Source organism: Lepisosteus platostomus, chromosome 5 (assembly GCF_059453375.1).
Source record: "Lepisosteus platostomus isolate fLepPlt1 chromosome 5, fLepPlt1.hap1, whole genome shotgun sequence".
NCBI lineage: Eukaryota > Metazoa > Chordata > Actinopteri > Semionotiformes > Lepisosteidae > Lepisosteus > Lepisosteus platostomus.
In genome coordinates, this window is record NC_142615.1 from 1,999,080 (window position 1) to 2,022,066 (window position 22,987).

Below are 22,987 nucleotides of genomic sequence, written 5' to 3' on the forward strand. Positions count from 1 at the left end.
TGGGAAATATCTTCTCTGTTTTCCAGGCAGGGGGAATAGAGGGGAGGAAGTCTCTCTGGGGACGGGCGGCAGAGGTGAGTGGGCGCTGGGCGGCGGTCCTGACGTCTGCGGATGGTGCTACCGTGCTTCCAGAGAACCCGAGCCCGGACAGCGGTCCCGACGAACGGTATTGGATGGGAAGTGCAAAGATGCAGTAGAGTCCAAGACCAGACCCCCAGTGACAGTACTGTCCCGAACCGGACCACCGGCGCTGCGCAGGTCCAGACCAGACCCCCAGTGACAGTACTGTCCCGAACCGGACCACCGGCGCTGCGCAGGTCCAGACCAGACCCCCAGGGACAGTACAGTCCCGAACCGGACCACCGGCGCTGCGCAGGTCCAGACCAGACCCCCAGCGACGGTACAGTCCCGAACCGGACCACCGGCGCTGCGCAGGTCCAGACCAGACCCCCAGCGACGGTACTGTCCCGAACCGGACCACCGGCGCTGCGCAGGTCCAGACCAGACCCCCAGCGACGGTACAGTCCCGAACCGGACCACCGGCGCTGCGCAGGTCCAGACCAGACCCCCAGGGACGGTACAGTCCCGAACCGGACCACCGGCGCTGCGCAGGTCCAGACCAGACCCCCAGCGACGGTACAGTCCCGAACCGGACCACCGGCGCTGCGCAGGTCCAGACCAGACCCCCAGCGACGGTACAGTCCCGAACCGGACCACCGGCGCTGCGCAGGTCCAGACCAGACCCCCAGCGACGGTACAGTCCCGAACCGGACCACCGGCGCTGCGCAGGTCCAGACCAGACCCCCAGCGACGGTACTGTCCCGAACCGGACCACCGGCGCTGCGCAGGTCCAGACCAGACCCCCAGCGACGGTACAGTCCCGAACCGGACCACCGGCGCTGCGCAGGTCCAGACCAGACCCCCAGCGACGGTACAGTCCCGAACCGGACCACCGGCGCTGCGCAGGTCCAGACCAGACCCCCAGCGACGGTACAGTCCCGAACCGGACCACCGGCGCTGCGCAGGTCCAGACCAGACCCCCAGCGACGGTACAGTCCCGAACTGGACCACCGGTGCTGCGCAGGTCCAGACCAGACCCCCAGTGAAGTCCCGGACACAGTAGATTGCAAGACATACAGCAGAGTGCAGGGACACACCATAGTGTCCCAGTCTGGGATGAGTCTCTACAGTCGGGGTCCCACTGCGGGGTGAGTCTCTACAGTCGGGGTCCCAGTGCAGGGTGAGTCTCTACAGTCGGGGTCCCAGTGCAGGGTGAGTCTCTACAGTCGGGGTCCCAGTCTGGGATGAGTCTCTACAGTCGGGGTCCCAGTCTGGGATGAGTCTCTACAGTCGGGGTCCCAGTGCGGGGTGAGTCTCTACAGTCGGGGTCCCAGTCTGGGATGAGTCTCTACAGTCGGGGTCCCAGTGCAGGAGGAGTCTCTACAGTCGGGGTCCCAGTGCGGGGTGAGTCTCGGATATCCCAGCCAGAGTACAATCGTAATACAGGTTTCATCTCTCCTATCCCCGCCTCGACTCCACTGCCCTCTATCTCAGCACGGCCTTCTCTACGTACTGACAGAGACAGGGGGTGTTGGTCCTCCTGACGTGCAGGGGGCGCTCTTCGGAGGGCAGCCCGCGGGCCGCCAGGAGCCTCACGTAGACGGCGCCGTAGGTGAGCAGGAGGCGATGGGCCATCTCCTGCAGAGGGGCGGAGAATCGAGCAGATGGCGTGGGGGAATATCGGGTCTGCGGGTGCCGCCCGGCCCTCTCGCTCGCTCGCGCGCCCGAGAGAGGGAGGCAGCGGGGATGTACAGTATCCGAGAGGCCGGGGAGGGGTTCAGTCGCTGTGTCAGAGCGTCGGTGTGTAGGTCAGTGGGTGTCAGGCTACCGGCCACTGTGTCCGTTGATCGTCGCAGGGTCAGTGCGTGAGAGTGTCAGCCGGTCAGTGTGTCACAATGTCGCTGTGTCAGCGGGTGGGAGTGTCAGGAAGTCAGCTGGTCAGTGTGTGAGAGTGTTGTCCCATCTCTCGGTCAGCACCAGTCTGTCCGCACACAGCGGTCAGTGTGTGAGAGTGTTGTCCCATCTCTCGGTCAGCACCAGTCTGTCCGCGCACAGCGGTCAGTGTGGGAGAGTGTTGTCCCATCTCTCGGTCAGCACCAGTCTGTCTGCACACAGCGGTCAGTGTGTGGGAGTGTTGTCCCATCTCTCGGTCAGCACCAGTCTGTCTGCACACAGAGGTCAGTGTGGGAGAGTGTTGTCCCATCTCTCGGTCAGCACCAGTCTGTCTGCACACACAGCGGTCAGTGTGTGAGAGTGTTGTCCCATCTCCCGGTCAGCACCAGTCTGTCTGCACACAGCGGTCAGTGTGGGAGAGTGTTGTCCCATCTCTCGGTCAGCACCAGTCTGTCTGCACACACAGCGGTCAGTGTGTGAGAGTGTTGTCCCATCTCTCGGTCAGCACCAGTCTGTCCGCACACAGCGGTCAGTGTGGGAGAGTGTTGTCCCATCTCTCGGTCAGCACCAGTCTGTCTGCACACAGCGGTCAGTGTGGGAGAGTGTTGTCCCATCTCTCGGTCAGCACCAGTCTGTCCGCACACAGCGGTCAGTGTGGGAGAGTGTTGTCCCATCTCTCGGTCAGCACCAGTCAGTCTGCGCACAGCGGTCAGTGTGGGAGAGTGTTGTCCCATCTCTCGGTCAGCACCAGTCTGTCTGCACACACAGCGGTCAGTGTGTGAGAGTGTTGTCCCATCTCTCGGTCAGCACCAGTCTGTCTGCACACAGCGGTCAGTGTGTGAGAGTGTTGTCCCATCTCTCGGTCAGCACCTGTCTGTCTGCACACAGCGGTCAGTGTGGGAGAGTGTTGTCCCATCTCTCGGTCAGCACCAGTCTGTCTGCACACACAGCGGTCAGTGTGTGAGAGTGTTGTCCCATCTCTCGGTCAGCACCAGTCTGTCTGCACACAGCGGTCAGTGTGTGAGAGTGTTGTCCCATCTCTCGGTCAGCACCAGTCTGTCCGCACACAGCGGTCAGTGTGGGAGAGTGTTGTCCCATCTCTCGGTCAGCACCAGTCTGTCCGCACACAGCGGTCAGTGTGTGAGGGTGTTGTCCCATCTCTCGGTCAGCACCAGTCTGTCCGCGCACACAGTGGTCAGTGTGGGAGAGTGTTGTCCCATCTCTCGGTCAGCACCAGTCTGTCTGCACACAGCGGTCAGTGTGTGAGAGTGTTGTCCCATCTCTCGGTCAGCACCAGTCTGTCTGCACACAGCGGTCAGTGTGTGAGGGTGTTGTCCCATCTCTCGGTCAGCACCAGTCTGTCTGCACACAGCGGTCAGTGTGTGAGGGTGTTGTCCCATCTCTCGGTCAGCACCAGTCTGTCTGCACACAGCGGTCAGTGTGTGAGAGTGTTGTCCCATCTCTCGGTCAGCACCAGTCTGTCTGCACACAGCGGTCAGTGTGTGAGAGTGTTGTCCCATCTCTCGGTCAGCACCAGTCTGTCTGCACACACAGCGGTCAGTGTGTGAGAGTGTTGTCCCATCTCTCGGTCAGCACCAGTCTGTCTGCACACAGCGGTCAGTGTGTGAGGGTGTTGTCCCATCTCTCGGTCAGCACCAGTCTGTCTGCACACAGCGGTCAGTGTGTGAGAGTGTTGTCCCATCTCTCGGTCAGCACCAGTCTGTTTGCACACAGCGGTCAGTGTGGGAGAGTGTTGTCCCATCTCTCGGTCAGCACCAGTCTGTCTGCACACAGCGGTCAGTGTGTGAGAGTGTTGTCCCATCTCTCGGTCAGCACCAGTCTGTCTGCACACACAGCGGTCAGTGTGTGAGAGTGTTGTCCCATCTCTCGGTCAGCACCAGTCTGTCCGCACACAGCGGTCAGTGTGGGAGAGTGTTGTCCCATCTCTCGGTCAGCACCAGTCTGTCTGCACACACAGCGGTCAGTGTGTGAGAGTGTTGTCCCATCTCTCGGTCAGCACCAGTCTGTCTGCACACAGCGGTCAGTGTGTGAGGGTGTTGTCCCATCTCTCGGTCAGCACCAGTCTGTCTGCACACAGCGGTCAGTGTGTGAGAGTGTTGTCCCATCTCTCGGTCAGCACCAGTCAGTCTGCGCACAGCGGTCAGTGTGGGAGAGTGTTGTCCCATCTCTCGGTCAGCACCTGTCTGTCCGCACACAGCGGTCAGTGTGGGAGAGTGTTGTCCCATCTCTCGGTCAGCACCAGTCTGTCCGCACACAGCGGTCAGTGTGTGAGAGTGTTGTCCCATCTCTCGGTCAGCACCAGTCTGTCTGCACACAGCGGTCAGTGTGTGAGGGTGTTGTCCCATCTCTCGGTCAGCACCAGTCTGTCTGCACACAGCGGTCAGTGTGTGAGAGTGTTGTCCCATCTCTCGGTCAGCACCAGTCAGTCTGCGCACAGCGGTCAGTGTGGGAGAGTGTTGTCCCATCTCTCGGTCAGCACCTGTCTGTCTGCGCACAGCGGTCAGTGTGGGAAAGTGTTGTCCCATCTCTCGGTCAGCACCAGTCTGTCTGCACACAGCGGTCAGTGTGTGAGAGTGTTGTCCCATCTCTCGGTCAGCACCAGTCAGTCTGCGCACAGCGGTCAGTGTGGGAGAGTGTTGTCCCATCTCTCGGTCAGCACCTGTCTGTCTGCGCATAGCGGTCAGTGTGGGAAAGTGTTGTCCCATCTCTCGGTCAGCACCAGTCTGTCTGCACACACAGCGGTCAGTGTGGGAGAGTGTTGTCCCATCTCTCGGTCAGCACCAGTCTGTCTGCACACAGCGGTCAGTGTGTGAGAGTGTTGTCCCATCTCTCGGTCAGCACCAGTCTGTCTGCACACAGCGGTCAGTGTGGGAGAGTGTTGTCCCATCTCTCGGTCAGCACCAGTCTGTCTGCACACAGCGGTCAGTGTGTGAGAGTGTTGTCCCATCTCTCGGTCAGCACCAGTCTGTCCGCACACAGCGGTCAGTGTGGGAGAGTGTTGTCCCATCTCTTGGTCAGCACCAGTCTGTCTGCACACAGCGGTCAGTGTGTGAGAGTGTTGTCCCATCTCTCGGTCAGCACCAGTCTGTCTGCACACACAGCGGTCAGTGTGTGAGAGTGTTGTCCCATCTCTCGGTCAGCACCAGTCTGTCTGCACACAGCGGTCAGTGTGTGAGAGTGTTGTCCCATCTCTCGGTCAGCACCAGTCTGTCTGCACACAGCGGTCAGTGTGTGAGGGTGTTGTCCCATCTCTCGGTCAGCACCAGTCTGTCTGCACACAGCGGTCAGTGTGTGAGGGTGTTGTCCCATCTCTCGGTCAGCACACCCAGCGGTCAGCGGGCCGGACTCACCTCGGGGGTCCCCTCGGGCACCAGGCTGTAGCTCTTGCTCAGCTGGGGCTCCCTCTGCTGGCCGCGGGCGGAATCGCGGGCCGGCTCCTGCTCCCCTCCGCTCAGCAGCAGGGGGGTCTCCTCGGAATCCGCGGCCTCCACCGACCCCTCGGGGTCGGGGGTCGCGACCTTCACGAGCAGCAGGAGGTGGGCGAGTCTCTGGTGCAGCTTGGACTGTAAGAGAGGGGGGGGGGGGTTTGTGTTCACGGTCGGTATGGAGAATTCAACGGCAGGGATCGGGGGACAGGATGTTGAGGGTTCGAGTCTGCTCTGTCCACTGTGGCACCTCCCCCGCTCCTAACGGCACCAGAATTGGCTCTGCATCCCTTCCAGGAGGAGAGTCCCACCCTGGGGGTCTGCTTCACGCCACAGGAACTGGGACGGCACAGCTGGGTGAGCTCCTCCAGTCAGGACAGGAGGCTCTTCTGTACACAGAGGGGGGTGGGGGTGGGGAACAAGCTGCCCAGCCCTGTGGTTGAAGCCGATACCCTGGCTTCTCTCCAGACACAGCTGGGTGAGCTCCTCCAGTCAGGACAGGAGGCTCTGCTGTACACAGAGGGGGGTGGGGGTGGGGAACAAGCTGCCCAGCCCTGTGGTTGAAGCCGATACCCCGGCTTCTCTCCAGACACAGCTGGGTGAGCTCCTCCAGTCAGGACAGGAGGCTCTTCTGTACACAGAGGGGGGTGGGGGTGGGGAACAGCTCCTCTCGGGGGCTGTGGGTTTGTGACCTGTCCTCTGCTCTCCTTGCTCAGGAGTGACGCTGGAGCTGGGAGTGATGTCCGTCTCCCTGGGGGCCCCCCTCGGCGCTGGACAGCGAGACCCACCTGCAGCTGAGCCCCGACGAAGCTCCGCTCCTCCAGCAGCTCGGTCAGCCTGGCCCGGCAGCCGGACAGGTCAAAGTGGACAAAGAGCAGCTGACCCAGTTAAGGAAAGGTGTGTGTGTGTGTAATTCAGTGTGTGGGGTTCAGTCTGTGTGTTGGGGTGTGTGGTTCAGTGTGTATAATTCAGTGTGTGTGGTTCGGAGGGGGTGTGTATAATTTGGGGTGTGTGGTTCAGGGGGGGGTGTATAATTCGGGGGGTGCGGTCCGGGAGGGATGTATAATTCGGGGGGTGCGGTCCGGGAGGGATGTATAATTCGGGGTGTGTGGTTCGGGAGGGGTGTATAATTCGGGGCGTGCGGTCCGGGAGGGGTGTATAATTCGGGGCGTGCGGTCCGGGAGGGGTGTATAATTCGGGGCGTGCGGTCCGGGAGGGGTGTATAATTCGGGGCGTGCGGTTCGGGGGGGTGTATAATTCGGGGCGTGCGGTTCAGGGAGGGGTGTATAATTCGGGGCGTGCGGTTCGGGAGGGATGTATAATTCGGGGCGTGCGGTCCGGGAGGGGTGTATAATTCGGGGCGTGCGGTTCGGGGGGGTGTATAATTCGGGGCGTGCGGTTCAGGGAGGGGTGTATAATTCGGGGTGTGTGGTTCGGGAGGGGTGTATAATTCGGGGTGTGTGGTCCGGGAGGGGTGTATAATTCGGGGTGTGTGGTCCGGGGGGGTGTCGGTGAAGGATACTTGATGGAGGCTGGAGCAGTTCTGCACCGTGTCCCAGACTCCAGTCAGGAGCTCGTGTTGGCTCAGCACCTCGTTGGCCTGGATCAGCCTCACGTCAGTGTTCATGTTGATCTGGGAGAGAGAACGAGCGGTCTCTGAGTCTCGGGGTACGGGGGTATCCCTCGGCCCCGGGGATAGGGACTGACCTTCCTGTTGTTTTGACTGAGGATGAGGAGGACCAGTGAGGTGAGCAGGACAGCCAGGACGCTGACCGACAGGCAGAACAGCCAGAATCTCCTCTCCACCAAGCTGCTGAGGTACAGATGGAGCGAGGAGTAGAGGCCACACCAGATCACCATGTACACAGCCTGGGGAGAGAGAGACACCAGATCACCATGTACACAGCCTGGAGAGAGACACACCAGATCACCATGTACACAGCCTGGGGAGAGAGAGACACACCAGATCACCATGTACACAGCCTGGAGAGAGACACACCAGATCACCATGTACACAGCCTGGAGAGAGACACACCAGATCACCATGTACACAGCCTGGAGAGAGACAGACTAGATCACCATGTACACAGCCTGGAGAGAGACACACCAGATCACCATGTACACAGCCTGGAGAGAGACACACCAGATCACCATGTACACAGCCTGGAGAGAGACACACCAGATCACCATGTACACAGCCTGGAGAGAGACACACCAGATCACCATGTACACAGTCTGGAGAGAGACACACTAGATCACCATGTACACAGCCTGGAGAGAGACACACCAGATCACCATGTACACAGCCTGGAGAGAGACACACTAGATCACCATGTACACAGCCTGGAGAGAGACACACAGACACTAGATCACCATGTACACAGCCTGGAGAGAGACACACTAGATCACCATGTACACAGCCTGGAGAGAGACACACCAGATCACCATGTACACAGCCTGGAGAGAGACACACTAGATCACCATGTACACAGCCTGGAGAGAGACACACAGACACTAGATCACCATGTACACAGCCTGGAGAGAGACACACCAGATCACCATGTACACAGCCTGGAGAGAGACACACCAGATCACCATGTACACAGCCTGGAGAGAGACACTAGATCACCATGTACACAGCCTGGAGAGAGACACACTAGATCACCATGTACACAGCCTGGAGAGAGACACACTAGATCACCATGTACACAGCCTGGAGAGAGACACACTAGATCACCATGTACACAGCCTGGAGAGAGACACACTAGATCACCATGTACACAGCCTGGAGAGAGACACACTAGATCACCATGTACACAGCCTGGAGAGAGAGACACTAGATCACCATGTACACAGCCTGGAGAGAGACACACAGACACCAGATCACCATGTACACAGCCTGGAGAGAGACACACCAGATCACCATGTACACAGCCTGGAGAGAGACACCAGATCACCATGTACACAGCCTGGAGAGAGACACACTAGATCACCATGTACACAGCCTGGAGAGAGACACACTAGATCACCATGTACACAGCCTGGAGAGAGACACACTAGATCACCATGTACACAGGCTGGAGAGATACACACCAGATCACCATGTACACAGCCTGGGGAGAGACACACCAGATCACCATGTACACAGCCTGGGGAGAGACACACCAGATCACCATGTACACAGCCTGGGGAGAGACACACCAGATCACCATGTACACAGCCTGGAGAGAGACACACAGACACCAGATCACCATGTACACAGCCTGGAGAGAGACACACAGACACCAGATCACCATGTACACAGCCTGGGGAGAGACACACAGACACCAGATCACCATGTACACAGCCTGGGGAGAGACACACAGACACCAGATCACCATGTACACAGCCTGGGGAGAGACACACAGACACCAGATCACCATGTACACAGCCTGGGGAGAGACACACAGACACCAGATCACCATGTACATAGCCTGGAGAGACACACAGACACCAGATCACCACGCGCACAGCCTGGGGAACAGGGAGAGAAGTCCAGTTCGGAGTGACTCACTGGGGCCAGGAAGAGTTGGAAGAGGGTGGAGTTGAACAGGAGGTAGCGTCTGATCGAAGGGCTGTCCAGGGCGTTCAGGAAGGGTCGGTCGAATTCCTGGACCGGGATCTGGAATATACTCCTATTGTAACAGACTGGTCTACTGGACTGGGACTGGAGCTCCTATTGTAACAGACTGTTCTACTGGACTGGGACTGGAGCTCCTATTGTAACAGACTGGTCTACTGCACTGGGACTGGAGCTCCTATTGTAACAGGACTGTTCTACTGGACTGGGACTGGAGCTCCTATTGTAACAGACTGGTCTACTGGACTGGGACTGGAGCTCCTATTGTAACAGACTGTTCTACTGCACTGGGACTGGAGCTCCTATTGTAACAGGACTGGTCTACTGCACTGGGACTGGAGCTCCTATTGTAACAGACTGGTCTACTGCACTGGGACTGGAGCTCCTATTGTAACAGACTGTTCTACTGCACTGGGACTGGAGCTCCTATTGTAACAGACTGGTCTACTGCACTAGAAAATTAGCTGGTCCAGAGAATTGCAATGATACATTCATTATCTATAACATATAATTATTATTATTAGTGAACACAGTGCCAGTGCAGTGTGAGAATGCGTCCACAGGAGGGCGACAAATCCTACATTTTATGGCACACTCGAAATAAACTCCTTCGTCTTGCAGTACCGGGCGGCGAACACCAGGTGGCGGTGGCGGGCCTGCGCGGGGCTCACCTGAACACCCTTCGCGGCCAGCAGTCCTCTGCACAGAGCCAGGTCGAAGCGAGGGGCCCAGGGGCAGGTGGACGAGCAGGCCAGCAGCACCTGGCCGTTGCTCCGGGCTGTGGGGGCGGGACAGGCCGGAGGGAGGAGGTCAGGCCGAGCGCGGGTCCGAGAGAGAGGGAGCGCCGAGTGACCGATCGGGCTACTTCTGCAGCTGGTGCTGCTCTGGGTACGATCCCTTCCTGCTGCAGCCAGGGCTGGGCTAGATCACAGGCGGGTGCCCGAAGAGGCTGGGTAGCCTGTTCCCCACCCCCACCCCCCTCCGTGTACAGTAGAGCCCCCTGTCCTGACTGGAGGAGCTCACCCAGCTGTGTCCTGAGAGAAGCCAGGGTATCGGCTTCAACCACAGGGCTGGGCAGCCTGTTCCCCACCCCCACCCCCCTCTGTGTACAGCAGAGCCTCCTGTCCTGACTGGAGGAGCTCACCCAGCTGTGTCTGGAGAGAAGCCAGGGTATCGGCTTCAACCACAGGGCTGGGCAGCCTGTTCCCCACCCCCACCCCCCTCTGTGTACAGTAGAGCCTCCTGTCCTGACTGGAGGAGCTCACCCAGCTGTGTCTGGAGAGAAGCCAGGGTATCGGCTTCAACCACAGGGCTGGGCAGCTTGTTCCCCACCCCCACCCCCCTCTGTGTACAGCAGGGCCTCCTGTCCTGACTGGAGGAGCTCACCCAGCTGTGTCTGGAGAGAAGCCAGGGTATCGGCTTCAACCACAGGGCTGGGCAGCCTGTTCCCCACCCCCACCCCCCTCTGTGTACAGTAGAGCCTCCTGTCCTGACTGGAGGAGCTCACCCAGCTGTGTCTGGAGAGAAGCCAGGGTATCGGCTTCAACCACAGGGCTGGGCAGCTTGTTCCCCACCCCCACCCCCCTCTGTGTACAGCAGGGCCTCCTGTCCTGACTGGAGGAGCTCACCCAGCTGTGTCTGGAGAGAAGCCAGGGTATCGGCTTCAACCACAGGGCTGGGCAGCTTGTTCCCCACCCCCACCCCCCTCTGTGTACAGAAGAGCCTCCTGTCCTGACTGGAGGAGCTCACCCAGCTGTGTCTGGAGAGAAGCCAGGGTATCGGCCTCAACAGCAGGGCTGGGCAGCTTGTTCCCCACCCCCACCCCCCTCTGTGTACAGTAGAGCCCCCTGTCCTGACTGAGGGACTGAGTGCTGCTCCTCTTGCCCCTAGTCCTGCTGATACCACTGTCCTGGTGCTTATATAACCGAGGATGATGAGGGCGACGAAGGCGGTTGTCTTACCGTTGGTGTGCAGGTGGGTCCCGCTGCCCTCGGACCGGTCGTCGGAGGCCGCGGGCCCCTCGGCCCTCACCGAGATGACCACCCCGTCGGCTGGCCTCTCCGGCTGACCGGTGCTCTCGGCCATCGGCCCTGAAAGACCAGCCGGGTTCTTAACGAGGCTTAACGAGCGGCAACTTTCTGTCTCCCTGCGGCACTTGAAAAGGCACTGCGCCCCTCAGGGTCCCCCCACCCCCCCCTCTGTGTACAGCAGAGCCCCCTGTCCTGACTGGAGGAGCTCACCCAGCTGTGTCTGGAGAGAAGCCAGGGTATCGGCTTCAACCACAGGGCTGGGCAGCTTGTTCCACACCCCCACCCCCCTCTGTGTACAGTAGAGCCTCCTGTCCTGACTGGAGGAGCTCACCCAGCTGTGTCTGGAGAGAAGCCAGGGTATCGGCTTCAACAGCAGGGCTGGGCAGCTTGTTCCCCACCCCCACCCCCCTCTGTGTACAGTAGAGCCTCCTGTCCTGACTGGAGGAGCTCACCCAGCTGTGTCTGGAGAGAAGCCAGGGTATCGGCTTCAACAGCAGGGCTGGGCAGCTTGTTCCCCACCCCCACCCCCCTCTGTGTACAGAAGAGCCCCCTGTCCTGACTGGAGGAGCTCACCCAGCTGTGTCTGGAGAGAAGCCAGGGTATCGGCTTCAACCACAGGGCTGGGCAGCCTGTTCCCCACCCCCACCCCCCTCTGTGTACAGTAGAGCCTCCTGTCCTGACTGGAGGAGCTCACCCAGCTGTGTCTGGAGAGAAGCCAGGGTATCGGCTTCAACCACAGGGCTGGGCAGCCTGTTCCCCACCCCCACCCACCTCTGTGTACAGCAGAGCCTCCTGTCCTGACTGGAGGAGCTCACCCAGCTGTGTCTGGAGAGAAGCCGGGGTATCGGCTTCAACCACAGGGCTGGGCAGCTTGTTCCCCACCCCCACCCCCCTCTGTGTACAGAAGAGCCCCCTGTCCTGACTGGAGGAGCTCACCCAGCTGTGTCTGGAGAGAAGCTGGGGTATCGGCTTCAACCACAGGGCTGGGCAGCCTGTTCCCCACCCCCACCCCCCTCTGTGTACAGAATAACGAGTTGCCCAAAACCGAACACGCGACTCTACAGAGGACGCCTCCCCGGCGCGTCGCCCGCTACGAAAGCAGAATTTCCCGACGGACGGTCCTGCGCCTTTAAACTCCGTTTCCCGACGGGCGGTGCCCTCTTCTCCCGGGCCGTCCGAGCCGCGCGCCACGTCGTGTGTCTTTTTAACGAGATCGCGGTGCGAGGGGGCTGAAACAGCGGAAACAAAAACCGAACCAAAACGAAACAAAAAAAAAAAAAAGAAACGGAGACGCAGCGTTTCGACCCTGTTTCCGGGTCGAGAAGCGCGGAGTCCCCGGCGCCGCCTGGCGGCCGCGGGCGGTAGCGACCCCCCGCCCGGCCTGCAGGTGCAGCAGCAGCACCAGCAGACACTGGGGTGGAGCTGCTTCTTCGAACTGGCCATCGCAACTTCCGCTTGTGACCTGGGGGGGGCCGGAAACCGCCGGGCTCGCCGAGGGGCGGGCCAGCGGGGTGTGTGTGCTGTGTGTGTGTTGTGTGTGTATGCGCAGCGAGCCGGGTCGTCAGCTCGGAAGCAGAAGCGCTGTGCTGCTCTGCCCGCGGCGAGTTTCACTTCTGCAGCTGAGTCAGGCTCCGGCTGCAAGTGGCGATCGCGTCTCTCTTTACTGTTGATCTGGTTTATTTTTGCGCGCCGGCAGAGCGGAGGAGGGGGTTGAGCTGGGTCGTTGGTCCGAGCCGTCTGCCCCCGGCTGTTTCCACAGCGAAGCCGGGCTTCCGACTTTAAATAACGAGGCTGGGCGGCTTGTTCCCCACCCCCGCCCCGTCTGGAGAGAAGCCGGGGTATCGGCTTCAACCACAGGGCTGGGCAGCCTGTTCCCCACCCCCACCCCTCTCTGTGTACAGTAGAGCCTCCTGTCCTGCCTGGAGCTGTGTCTGGACAGGACAGGCAGGTATTGGACCGCAGTGTTTGGGGGGTGACAGCTTGACGAGTTGTGTCGGGCGGTGCAGTACGTACCCCAAGGCGCAGCGCAGTGTGGAGGGGCAGTATCCGGGCCGCGGGCAGCGTGGGGGTCCCGTCCTGCACAGAAGCCAATACTCGTGTGGGCTTGTGCTCTCTCTCTCTCTCTCTCTCTCTCTCTCTCTCTCTCTCTCTCTCTCTCTCTCTCTCTGTCCCTGTCTCCCGGTCTCTCTCTCTCCTCTCTGCCCCTGTCTCCCGGTCTCTCTCTCTCCTCTCTGCCCCTGTCTCCCGGTCTCTCTCTGTCCCTGTGTCTGTGTGCCTGCTCTGTTGCGCAGGGTGCTCTCTGTGTGTCTGTGCTCACGCTCTCTGCCTCAGTTTCACACTCTCTAACAGGAAGTGGGCGGGAACAAGGACACGAGACCCTCCTCGTCCCCGGTTTGCTCCTGTACGAGGATCTGGGTGCTGTAAGTCACTGAACACTCCAGTTAACACCTTAACACTGCACTGAGAGAGAGAGGGGTTCACACAGACACACTGACTGGACACTCCAGTACATGAACACTGCACTGAGAGAGAGAGGGGTTCATACACACACACTGACTGGACACTCCAGTACATGAACACTGCACTGAGAGAGAGAGGGGTTCATACAGACACACTGACTGGACACTCCAGGACATGAACACTGCACTGAGAGAGAGAGAGGGGGGTTAATATTGAAGAGAAAGAGGGAGACAGTGTCAGACCGTGTGACTGAGCTCAGACAGGGCACATGACTGCCGGAATGCTGCACGCCGCACAGCTCAGATTCTGTGAGGTTGTGAGAGGACAGAGAGGACTCCCTGTGTGTCTGTGTGTGGCCAGTGCGTCTGGAGATGACGACAACACCACCACCACCACAGGAACAACAGTAGCTGCAGGTGCAATGCCGATGAGCTCTGGGGGTGTGTGGGTCAGTGTTCCCCCTTGCAGCTGGGGTAGTTCTCTGGGGTAATTCATCCTGCCTGCTCACCTTAGCTCCTCCTCCCAGCTGCAGAGAGAGGGCAGGTCCGTCGAGCCCCGGTGAAGCAGAACCGGCCCGGTTTGACTGCGGTGTAGAAGACCGACTGTTGTGCAGCAGGAGGAGTCTGATTTCAGAGAGACTCTTCCCACACCGGAGACCGACGTCAGGTTCTGCTGGTGTAGCAGCATCAACACACACACACACACACACACACACACACACACACACACACACACACACAGAGAGAGAGAGAGAGAGGGGCTGAGCTTTGTCACACAGCGCTGTGGGCAGAGAGAGTCACACACACTGTCACCCTGGTGTGGAGCAGAGAGAGAGCGCGCACACACTCTTACCTTGGTGTGAAGCAGAGAGAGCACACACACACTCTCACCTTGGTACGGAGCAGAGAGAGCACACACACAGACTCACCTCTGTGCGGAGCAAAGAACACACACACACACACAGACTCTCACTTTGGTGGGGAGCAGAGAGAGAGAGCAAGCACACACAGACTCACCTTGGTGCGGAGCAGAGAGAGCACACACACACAGACTCACCTTGGTGTGAAGCAGAGAGAGCACACACACACACAGACTCACCTTGGTGCAGAGCAGAGAGAGCACACACACACAGACTCACCTTGGTGCAGAGCAGAGAGAGCACACACACACAGACTCACCTTGGTGCAGAGCAGAGAGAGCACACACACACAGACTCACCTTGGTGTGGAGCAGAGAGCACACACACACACACACACACACACACACACACACACAAAGACTCACCTTGGAGCGGAGCAGAGAGAGCACACACACAAAGACTCACCTTGGTGCGGAGCAGAGAGAACACACACACACAGACTCACCTTGGTGCGGAGCAGAGAGAGCACACACACACACACACACACAGACTCACCTTGGTGCGGAGCAGAGAGAGCACACACACACACACACACAGACTCACCTTGGTGCGGAGCAGAGAGAGCCCACACACACACAGACTCCCCTTGGTGTGGAGCAGAGAGAGCACACACACACACACAGACTTTCACCTTGGTGCGGAGCAGAGAGAAGACACACACACACACAGACTCACCTTGGTGTGGAGCAGAGAGAGCGCACACACACACACAGACTCACCTTGGTGTGGAGCAGAGAGAGCGCACACACACACACAGACTCACCTTGGTGTGGAGCAGAGAGAGCGCACACACACACACAGACTCACCTTGGTGTGGAGCAGAGAGAGCGCACACACACACACAGACTCACCTTGGTGCGGAGCAGAGAGAGCGCACACACACACACACAGACTCACCTTGGTGTGGAGCAGAGAGAGCGCACACACACACAGACTCACCTTGGTGTGGAGCAGAGAGAGCACACACACAGACTCACCTTGGTGTGGAGCAGAGACACACACACACACACACACACACACACACACACACACAGACTCACCTTGGTGCGGAGCAGAGAGCCGCAGGCTGCAGTGAGATTATTTTCCGTCCCTGCTGCTCTGGAAATATCAACAACTTCCTCTGCCTGCAACTGTCACCCAGCCTGTGAGCGCCCTGTTCTCTCTCTCTCACACACACACACACACTCGCTCTCTCACACACTGGACGCCCTGTCTGTACTGAACGCACACTCGTACCCACTGAAAGTGAAAGAGAAGAGAGAGAGAGAGCCCTCTGGCACACTCACTGTCTGTGCGTCCTGCAGTAATGCTGAGACACTCTGCCTCCGCAGCGTCCAGTCGTGTCCAGATGCTGCTGTCCTCCCTGACCCCAGCTGGTGGGGATCTGTCTCAAACTAAGGAAGACTAAAGTGGTTCAAGTATTGCTCTTCCTCCCTACCCATCTCTCTCTCTCTCTCCTGTCTGTCTCCCCTGTCTGTCCCTCCCCTGTCCTCTGGTTTCTCGCTCTCCTGTCTGTCCCTCCCCTCTCCTCTCCTGTCTGTCCCTCCCCTCTCCTCTCCTCTGATGTCTCTCTCTTCTCTCTCTCCTGTCTCTCTGGTTTCTCTCTCTCCTGTCTGTCTCTCTCTTCTCTCTCTCCTGTCTCTCTGGTTTCTCTCTCTCCTGTCTGTCCCTCCCCTCTCCTCTCCTCTGATGTCTCTCTCTTCTCTCTCTCCTGTCTCTCTGGTGTTCTCCTCTCTCTCTCTCCTCTGGCCCAGCCCACAGCGCAGATTCCTCTCTCTCCAGTATTGACTCAGCCGGACAGCAGGCAAGGTGATTGATAACTTTATTACTGATCGTACCGATTGAGAGCGGGCGCCGCCCTCCGTCCCCGACTGCCCAAAAACGTTCGGAAGACCCCCGAAAAATCTCAGTTTACAGTCGCTGCCCCTCTCCCACTGTGACCTCTCTGACTCGAACCCTGAGCCGCCTCTGGGCCCCCTAAAGGAGTCACAGAAGGGTACCCCTCCCCCCCCGGTTTCGGAACCGGGACTGAACCCAGAATGCACCAGGGCCCGGGGGAGTGGAGGGCCGGCTTTCGGAGAAATCGCCCTCTTCCGCCCCACTGTGGTGAAGAGTGGTACTGCGCCGTCTCTCAAAATCAAACGCGTTGAGGCCAATCACGGCCTTGAGCTGAAATGTGGATTTGATTCATTGGACCAAGCAATGGACAAGGCTGAAACAGAAGCAAATAACAGCAAAGTGTTGAGTAAAACTTAGAATAAAATGGAAATGTTTCTCTCTCTCTCTCTCTCTCTCTCTCTCTCTCTCTCTCTCTCTCTCTCTCTCTCTCTCCACCAGGGGGTGCTGTGATGCTGGGAGAGTGTTTTGCTGTGAGGAGCCAGGAGGTTGCTGGGAAACGGGGTGGGGGAAATGGGCACATTGAAGAGTGAGACTGGTAAGGTGACTGGGTGAGCTCTTCCAGTCAGGACAGGAGGCTCTTCTGTACACAGAGGGGGGTGGGGGTGTGGAACAAGCTGCCCAGCCCTGTGGTTGAAGCCGATACCCTGGCTTCTCTCCAGACACAGCTGGGTGAGCTCCTCCAGTCAGGACAGGAGGCTCTACTGTACACAGAGGGGGGTGGGGGTGGGGAACAGGCTGCCCAGCCCTGTGGTTGAACCCGATACCCTGGCTCCTCTCCAGACACAGCTGGGTGAGCTCCTCCAGTCAGGACAGGAGGCTCTGCTGTACACAGAGGGGGGTGGGGGTGGGGAACAGGCTGCCCAGCCCTGTGGTTGAGGCCGATACCCTGGCTTCTCTCCAGACACAGCTGGATGAGCTCCTCCAGTCAGGACAGGGGGCTCTTCTGTACACAGAGGGGGGTGGGGGTGGGGAACAAGCTGCCCAGCCCTGTGGTTGAAGCCGATGCCCCGGCTTCTCTCCAGACACAGCTGGGTGAGCTCCTCCAGTCAGGACAGGAGGCTCTACTGTACACAGAGGGGGGTGGGGGTGGGGAACAAGCTGCCCAGCCCTGTGGTTGAAGCCGATACCCTGGCTTCTCTCCAGACACAGCTGGGTGAGCTCCTCCAGTCAGGACAGGGGGCTCTTCTGTACACAGAGGGGGGTGGGGGTGGGGAACAGGCTGCCCAGCCCTGTGGTTGAAGCCGATACCCTGGCTTCTCTCCAGACACAGCTGGGTGAGCTCCTCCAGTCAGGACAGGAGGCTCTTCTGTACACAGAGGGGGGTGGGGGTGGGGAACAGGCTGCCCAGCCCTGTGGTTGAACCCGATACCCTGGCTCCTCTCCAGACACAGCTGGATGGCCTGGTCTGCTGCTAATTTACAGTGCTCAGGAACTGTGGGAGGGGTCCTAGCTGCCGGCCTTGACGGCGGAGTAGATGACGGCGTCTCCGCCCCCCGCTGGCCCCGCCCCCCCGGGCCCGGGGTTGAAGGTCACGCTGGCGTAGTTCTCGTCGGCGGTCGCCGGGGTCACCTGCCCCCCTGCAGCCGGTTTGACTTCGTCGTAGGGGGTCTCTCCTGGAGAGGGGAGATCAGTGATACTGTTACTGTCCAGTGGGACTCGTCAGCTGGTGTTCTTCTCCAAATGGGAGGCTCTACTGTACACAGAGAGGGGCGGGGGTGGGGAACAAGGCTGCCCAGCCCTGTGGTTGAAGCCGATACCCTGGCTTCTCTCCACACACAGCTGGGTGAGCTCCTCCAGTCAGGACAGGAGGCTCTGCTGTACACAGAGGGGGGTGGGGGTGGGGAACAAGCTGCCCAGCCCTGTGGTTGAAGCCGATACCCTGGCTTCTCTCCAGACACAGCTGGGTGAGCTCCTCCAGTCAGGACAGGAGGCGCTGCTGTACACAGAGGGGGGTGGGGGTGGGGAACAAGCTGCCCTGCTGGGGGAGCTCCTGGGATCCGTTCCTTCCTGCAGTCACAGACCAGCACCAGGAATTTCTCTTCCCCAACCCCAGGACGACGGCCGTCAGTCGCTGTGCTCGGGGCGGGTACCCGGATCGGGCTGCGTGTTGCTGCTCTCTTGCAGCAGACTCTCTTGACCCACCTGTGTCTGGGCCCGGGCTCTGACCCACGGACGGCTCCTTCCTCATCCTCCTCTTCCTCCCCCTCCAGACGCACAGCCCGACTGCGGCGCTGACCAGCGCGACCGCAAGGACCAGTGGAACCAGTACTGTCCACAGCGGGTTGGACGGGCCTGAGGAGGAGAGAATCCCAGCCCCCTCAGTCCAGGTGAGATCACAGTGGTCCGGTCTGGCCCGAGTCCCTCTGCATGTGCGTCTCTGCTGTGCCTGTCTGACTGTGGCATGACTCTGTGTGTGTTGTGTCTCTGCGGTTCTCTAATGTGTGTTGTGTGTTGTCTGTGCCTGTCTGATTATGGCACGACTGTGTGTTGTGTCTCTGCGTTTCTCTAATGTGTGTTGTCTGTGCCTGTCTGATTATGGCATGACTGTGTGTTGTGTCTCTGCGTTTCTCTAATGTGTGTTGTCTGTGCCTGTCTGATTATGGCATGACTGTGTGTTGTGTCTCTGCGTTTCTCTAATGTGTGTTGTCTGTGCCTGTCTGATTATGGCATGACTGTGTGTGTTGTGTCTCTGCGTTTCTCTAATGTGTGTTGTCTGTGCCTGTCTGATTATGGCATGACTGTGTGTGTTGTGTCTCTGCGTTTCTCTAATGTGTGTTGGCTGTGCCTGTCTGACTGTGGCATGACTGTGTGTGTTGTGTCTCTGCGTTTCTCTAATGTGTGTTGTCTGTGCCTGTCTGACTATGGCATGACTGTGTGTTGTGTCTCTGCGTTTCTCTAATGTGTGTTGTCTGTGCCTGTCTGACTATGGCATGACTGTGTGTTGTGTCTCTGCGTTTCTCTAATGTGTGTTGTCTGTGCCTGTCTGATTATGGCATGACTGTGTGTTGTGTCTCTGCGTTTCTCTAATGTGTGTTGTCTGTGCCTGTCTGACTGTGGCATGACTGTGTGTGTTGTGTCTCTGCGTTTCTCTAATGTGTGTTGTCTGTGCCTGTCTGACTGTGGCATGACTGTGTGTGTTGTCTCTGCGTTTCTCTAATGTGTGTATTGTGTGTTGCCTGTGCCTGTCTGCGTGTGTCTCTGCTGTGCCTGTCTGACTGTGACATGACTGTGTGTGATGTCTCTGTGTTTCTGTAATGTGTGTGTTGTTTGTTGTCTGTGCGGGAGTGGTCACACACTTAACTGCCCTGGTTTCTGTTTGCTACCTGATGGATTACCTGCACTGGGTCCAGGTGTGTCTTTGTCCTTCAGGTCGATGGTCCACTCCTGGGTGGAGGCGATCTCTGCTCCGTCTCTGATCGCGATGCACAGGATCCTCTCAGGCCCCTGGGGCCAACGGACAATCCTGGCTCTGACGGTCTGCCCTGTTCGCTCACTGGCGCCGCCCTGCAGTGGGACCCCAGTACTGTCCCGCCAGCTCAGCTCCGTGTGGCCACAGCCCAGCCCGCAGGAGAGGGAGCAGGTCAGGGTGATGGTGGAGCCCGGCAGCACCTCTCCAGTGTGATCGGCGCTCACTGGGGAAAAGATCGAAGCCGCGGTGACCTGTCGGATCAAAATGAGCACCTTCCCAGCCAGCCCACACCTGCTCCAGTTGTCCCCACAAGGCTGTGCAATCCCAGATGCCCCAGAAGCCAAAACGCGTTTACTAAGTGCCGTCAGAGACGGAATAAAACCACCAGAAACTCGAGTTCCTGACATCCATCATCATCATCATCATCATCATCATCATCGTGGTTGTCGTTCTGATGACTTAAATTGTGTGGGGGTCATTTCGGATTGCATCTCTCTGTCCTTTCCCTGAAGGAGGTGGCTGGTTCTGTTGAGTACCGCTGGATGGTCTGGTCAGCGCTGCTCCAGCTGGACACGGGTCGGTAAGCGGTGCGATATCAGCTGTTCTGTCCACCGGGGGGCGCTGTGCAGATGGGACCTACCTGACAGCGTGTTCAGAGCGACGCTCTGATGGTCTTGTAGAAGCCTTGTATTTTGATAACGTGAACACTTGTAGACGCCGCTGTCCTGGGTCCGGACCTGAGAGATCAGCAGTGATGTGTTCTGTGCCATCTGGACTCTGTCATCTACTGTCTGCCCTTTGAGAGGAGGTCCCACACGTACGAGGGTAAAGAGTGTCTCACTGAGGCTGGTATTGAATCTCTGAAAGGTCCAGACCAGCTTCTGTCCTTCTTCCAGGTCAGCGGTCAGCAGACAGGGGAGGTGGAGGGAGCCGCCCTCAGGGACGAACACCTCTCTCGAACCCGGGACCGCGGGACGTTCTGTGGAAGCAAGAGGAGGAAGGGGGTTTCCGACACCGGCAGTTCACAGCAGGCCTGGTGTTCCCCTGCCAAACTAGACGGTTACCATGGAGTGGAGTAAAGTGGACTACAGTGTAGTATAGTGCAGTACAGTATAGAGTGGGTAGCCAGCTACACTAGTGTGGCACGGGGCAGTGCACAGCAGTATTGCATAGTATAGTCCAGTAATACAGTACAGTATATGGTAGCACGGTGCAGCTCAGTGCAGTATAGCGCAGTAATACAGTACAGTATATTAAAGAATGGTGCAGCTCAGTGCAGTATAGCGCAGTAATACAGTACAGTATATTAAAGAATGGTGCAGCTCAGTGCAGTATAGCGCAGTAATACAGTGCAGTATATTAAAGAATGGTGCAGCTCAGTGCAGTATAGCGCAGTAATACAGTACAGTATATTAAAGAATGGTGCAGCTCAGTGCAGTATAGCGCAGTAATACAGTGCAGTATATTAAAGAATGGTGCAGCTCAGTGCAGTATAGCGCAGTAATACAGTACAGTATATTAAAGAATGGTGCAGCTCAGTGCAGTATAGCGCAGTAATACAGTGCAGTATATTAAAGAATGGTGCAGCTCAGTGCAGTATAGCGCAGTAATACAGTACAGTATATTAAAGAATGGTGCAGCTCAGTGCAGTATAGCGCAGTAATACAGTACAGTATATTAAAGAATGGTGCAGCTCAGTGCAGTATAGCGCAGTAATACAGTACAGTATATTAGAGCATGGTGCAGCTCAGTGCAGTATAGCGCAGTAATACAGTACAGTATATTAAAGAATGGTGCAGCTCAGTGCAGTATAGCGCAGTAATACAGTACAGTATATTAGAGCACGGTGCAGCTCAGTGCAGTATAGCGCAGTAATACAGTACAGTATATTAAAGAATGGTGCAGCTCAGTGCAGTATAGCGCAGTAATACAGTACAGTATATTAGAGCACGGTGCAGCTCAGTGCAGTATAGCGCAGTAATACAGTACAGTATATTAGAGCACAGTGCAGCTCAGTGCAGTATAGCGCAGTAATACAGTACAGTATATTAAAGAATGGTGCAGCTCAGTGCAGTTTAGCGCAGTAATACAGTACAGTATATTAGAGCACGGTGCAGCTCAGTGCAGTATAGCGCAGTAATACAGTACAGTATATTAGAGCACAGTGCAGCTCAGTGCAGTATAGCGCAGTAATACAGTACAGTATATTAGAGCACGGTGCAGCTCAGTGCAGTATAGCGCAGTAATACAGTACGGTATATTAAAGAATGGTGCAGCTCAGTGCAGTATAGCGCAGTAATACAGTACAGTATATTAAAGAATGGTGCAGCTCAGTGCAGTATAGCGCAGTAATACAGTACAGTATATTAAAGAATGGTGCAGCTCAGTGCAGTATAGCGCAGTAATACAGTACAGTATATTAAAGAATGGTGCAGCTCAGTGCAGTATAGTGCAGTAATACAGTACAGTATATTAGAGCACGGTGCAGCTCAGTGCAGTATAGCGCAGTAATACAGTACAGTATATTAAAGAATGGTGCAGCTCAGTGAAGTATAGCACAGTAATACAGTACAGTATACTTGAGCAAGGTGCAGCTCAGTGCAGTAATACAGTACAGTATATGGTAGCACTGTGAAGTTCAAGGCAGTATAGCATAGTGCTATTCACCATAGTATTGCATGATGCAGTATAACAGTACCGTGTTATCTAGTACAGTTGTAGCATAGTGCACTGTGATACAGTATAACAGTACAGTGTTGTCTAGTATAGTGCAGTGTGGTACAGTATAACAGCACAGTGAAATCCAGAAGACTATCATATAGTGTAGCGAAATACAGTTCAGGAGTGCAGCGCAGTATAGTGTAGAACAGTGCAGTACAATGTACTATTTTTTGTGACCCGTCTTCAGTCCGGACTGGTAGAGAGTACCTGAGTGTCTGTACTGCACTGAAGCCTTCAGCTCGTCTTCCTCTCTCAGATCACACCTCCACGCCTGGTCTCGATTGAAATCACGGAGCTTCACGGTCAGGACAGACTCACACGGAGACACTATGATCCTGAATCTCCGGTCTTTCAGCTCTGCGCCCTGCTCGTCCACCCAGGTCAGTCTCAGGTTCTTGGTCTTGTTACATTCGGCACTGTCAACATCAGGATACAGTCTGCAGTACAGTGACAGGACTTCTCCCATCAAGCTGAAATTGACTGGGGAGGAGAGAGAGAGAGGATCAAACACCCGTTCTAGAAACCCTCTCT

General features: G+C 57.5%; 2 protein-coding genes and 2 long non-coding RNA genes across 11 annotated transcripts in view; 2 read left to right on the forward strand and 2 right to left on the reverse strand.

Annotated features, from left to right (window-relative positions):
- On the reverse strand, positions 1–15,545 carry tmem268 (transmembrane protein 268). Of its 2 annotated transcripts, XM_088631121.1 has the most exons (10): positions 15,468–15,545; positions 13,062–13,124; positions 10,980–11,108; positions 9,690–9,796; positions 8,953–9,060; positions 7,107–7,268; positions 6,922–7,032; positions 6,188–6,277; positions 5,325–5,537; positions 1–1,698 (listed from the first exon to the last, which is right to left on the reverse strand). In XM_088631121.1, exons 3-10 carry the CDS (start codon positions 11,101–11,103, stop codon positions 1,546–1,548), a joined length of 1,068 nt encoding a protein of 355 aa, XP_088487247.1. In that variant the 5' UTR covers positions 11,104–11,108; positions 13,062–13,124; positions 15,468–15,545; the 3' UTR covers positions 1–1,545. The 2 variants fall into 2 exon arrangements, with proteins under 2 accessions (XP_088487247.1, XP_088487248.1); XM_088631122.1 differs by lacking the exons at positions 13,062–13,124; positions 15,468–15,545 and adding an exon at positions 14,017–14,177.
- LOC148662400 (uncharacterized) lies at positions 13,364–16,837 on the forward strand. The gene is made up of 3 exons (XR_015936309.1): positions 13,364–13,468; positions 15,759–15,836; positions 16,765–16,837. It is a non-coding gene; the product is annotated as an uncharacterized LOC148662400 (long non-coding RNA).
- The window catches only part of LOC148662401 (uncharacterized), an 8,167-nt gene continuing 1,413 nt past the window's right edge, over positions 16,234–22,987 (reverse strand). Inside the window, exons 3-8 of one of the 4 annotated variants that reach the window (XM_088631113.1) lie at positions 22,664–22,936; positions 20,376–20,714; positions 19,662–19,958; positions 18,469–18,618; positions 16,762–17,939; positions 16,234–16,715 (exon numbers count right to left, since the gene is read on the reverse strand). In XM_088631113.1, coding sequence (XP_088487239.1) covers positions 17,773–17,939; positions 18,469–18,618; positions 19,662–19,958; positions 20,376–20,714; positions 22,664–22,936 — 1,226 coding nt within the window. In that variant the 3' untranslated portion in view covers positions 16,234–16,715; positions 16,762–17,772. Of the gene's footprint in view, positions 16,728–16,761; positions 17,940–18,468; positions 18,619–19,661; positions 19,959–20,375; positions 20,715–22,663; positions 22,937–22,987 lie in introns of all 4 variants that reach the window. The other 3 variants (XM_088631112.1, XM_088631110.1, XM_088631111.1) reach the window with 3 other exon arrangements.
- The window catches only part of LOC148662402 (uncharacterized), an 8,048-nt gene continuing 7,788 nt past the window's right edge, over positions 22,728–22,987 (forward strand). For all 4 annotated transcript variants that reach the window (XR_015936305.1, XR_015936308.1, XR_015936306.1 and 1 more), the window contains exon 1: positions 22,728–22,836. This is a non-coding gene — a long non-coding RNA (uncharacterized LOC148662402). The remainder of the gene's footprint in view (positions 22,837–22,987) is intronic.

Bases quoted from the DNA above. Each gene is read 5' to 3' on its own strand.
- tmem268 (XM_088631121.1), bottom strand. From the start codon at position 11,103: ATGGCCGAGAGCACCGGTCAGCCGGAGAGGCCAGCCGACGGGGTGGTC. The intron at 9,061-9,689 runs GTGAGCCCCGCG...AGTATATTCCAG, and splicing joins TGGCCGCGAAGGGTGTTCAG to ATCCCGGTCCAGGAATTCGA. The intron at 7,033-7,106 runs GTCAGTCCCTAT...TCTCTCTCCCAG, and splicing joins TCAGTCAAAACAACAGGAAG to ATCAACATGAACACTGACGT.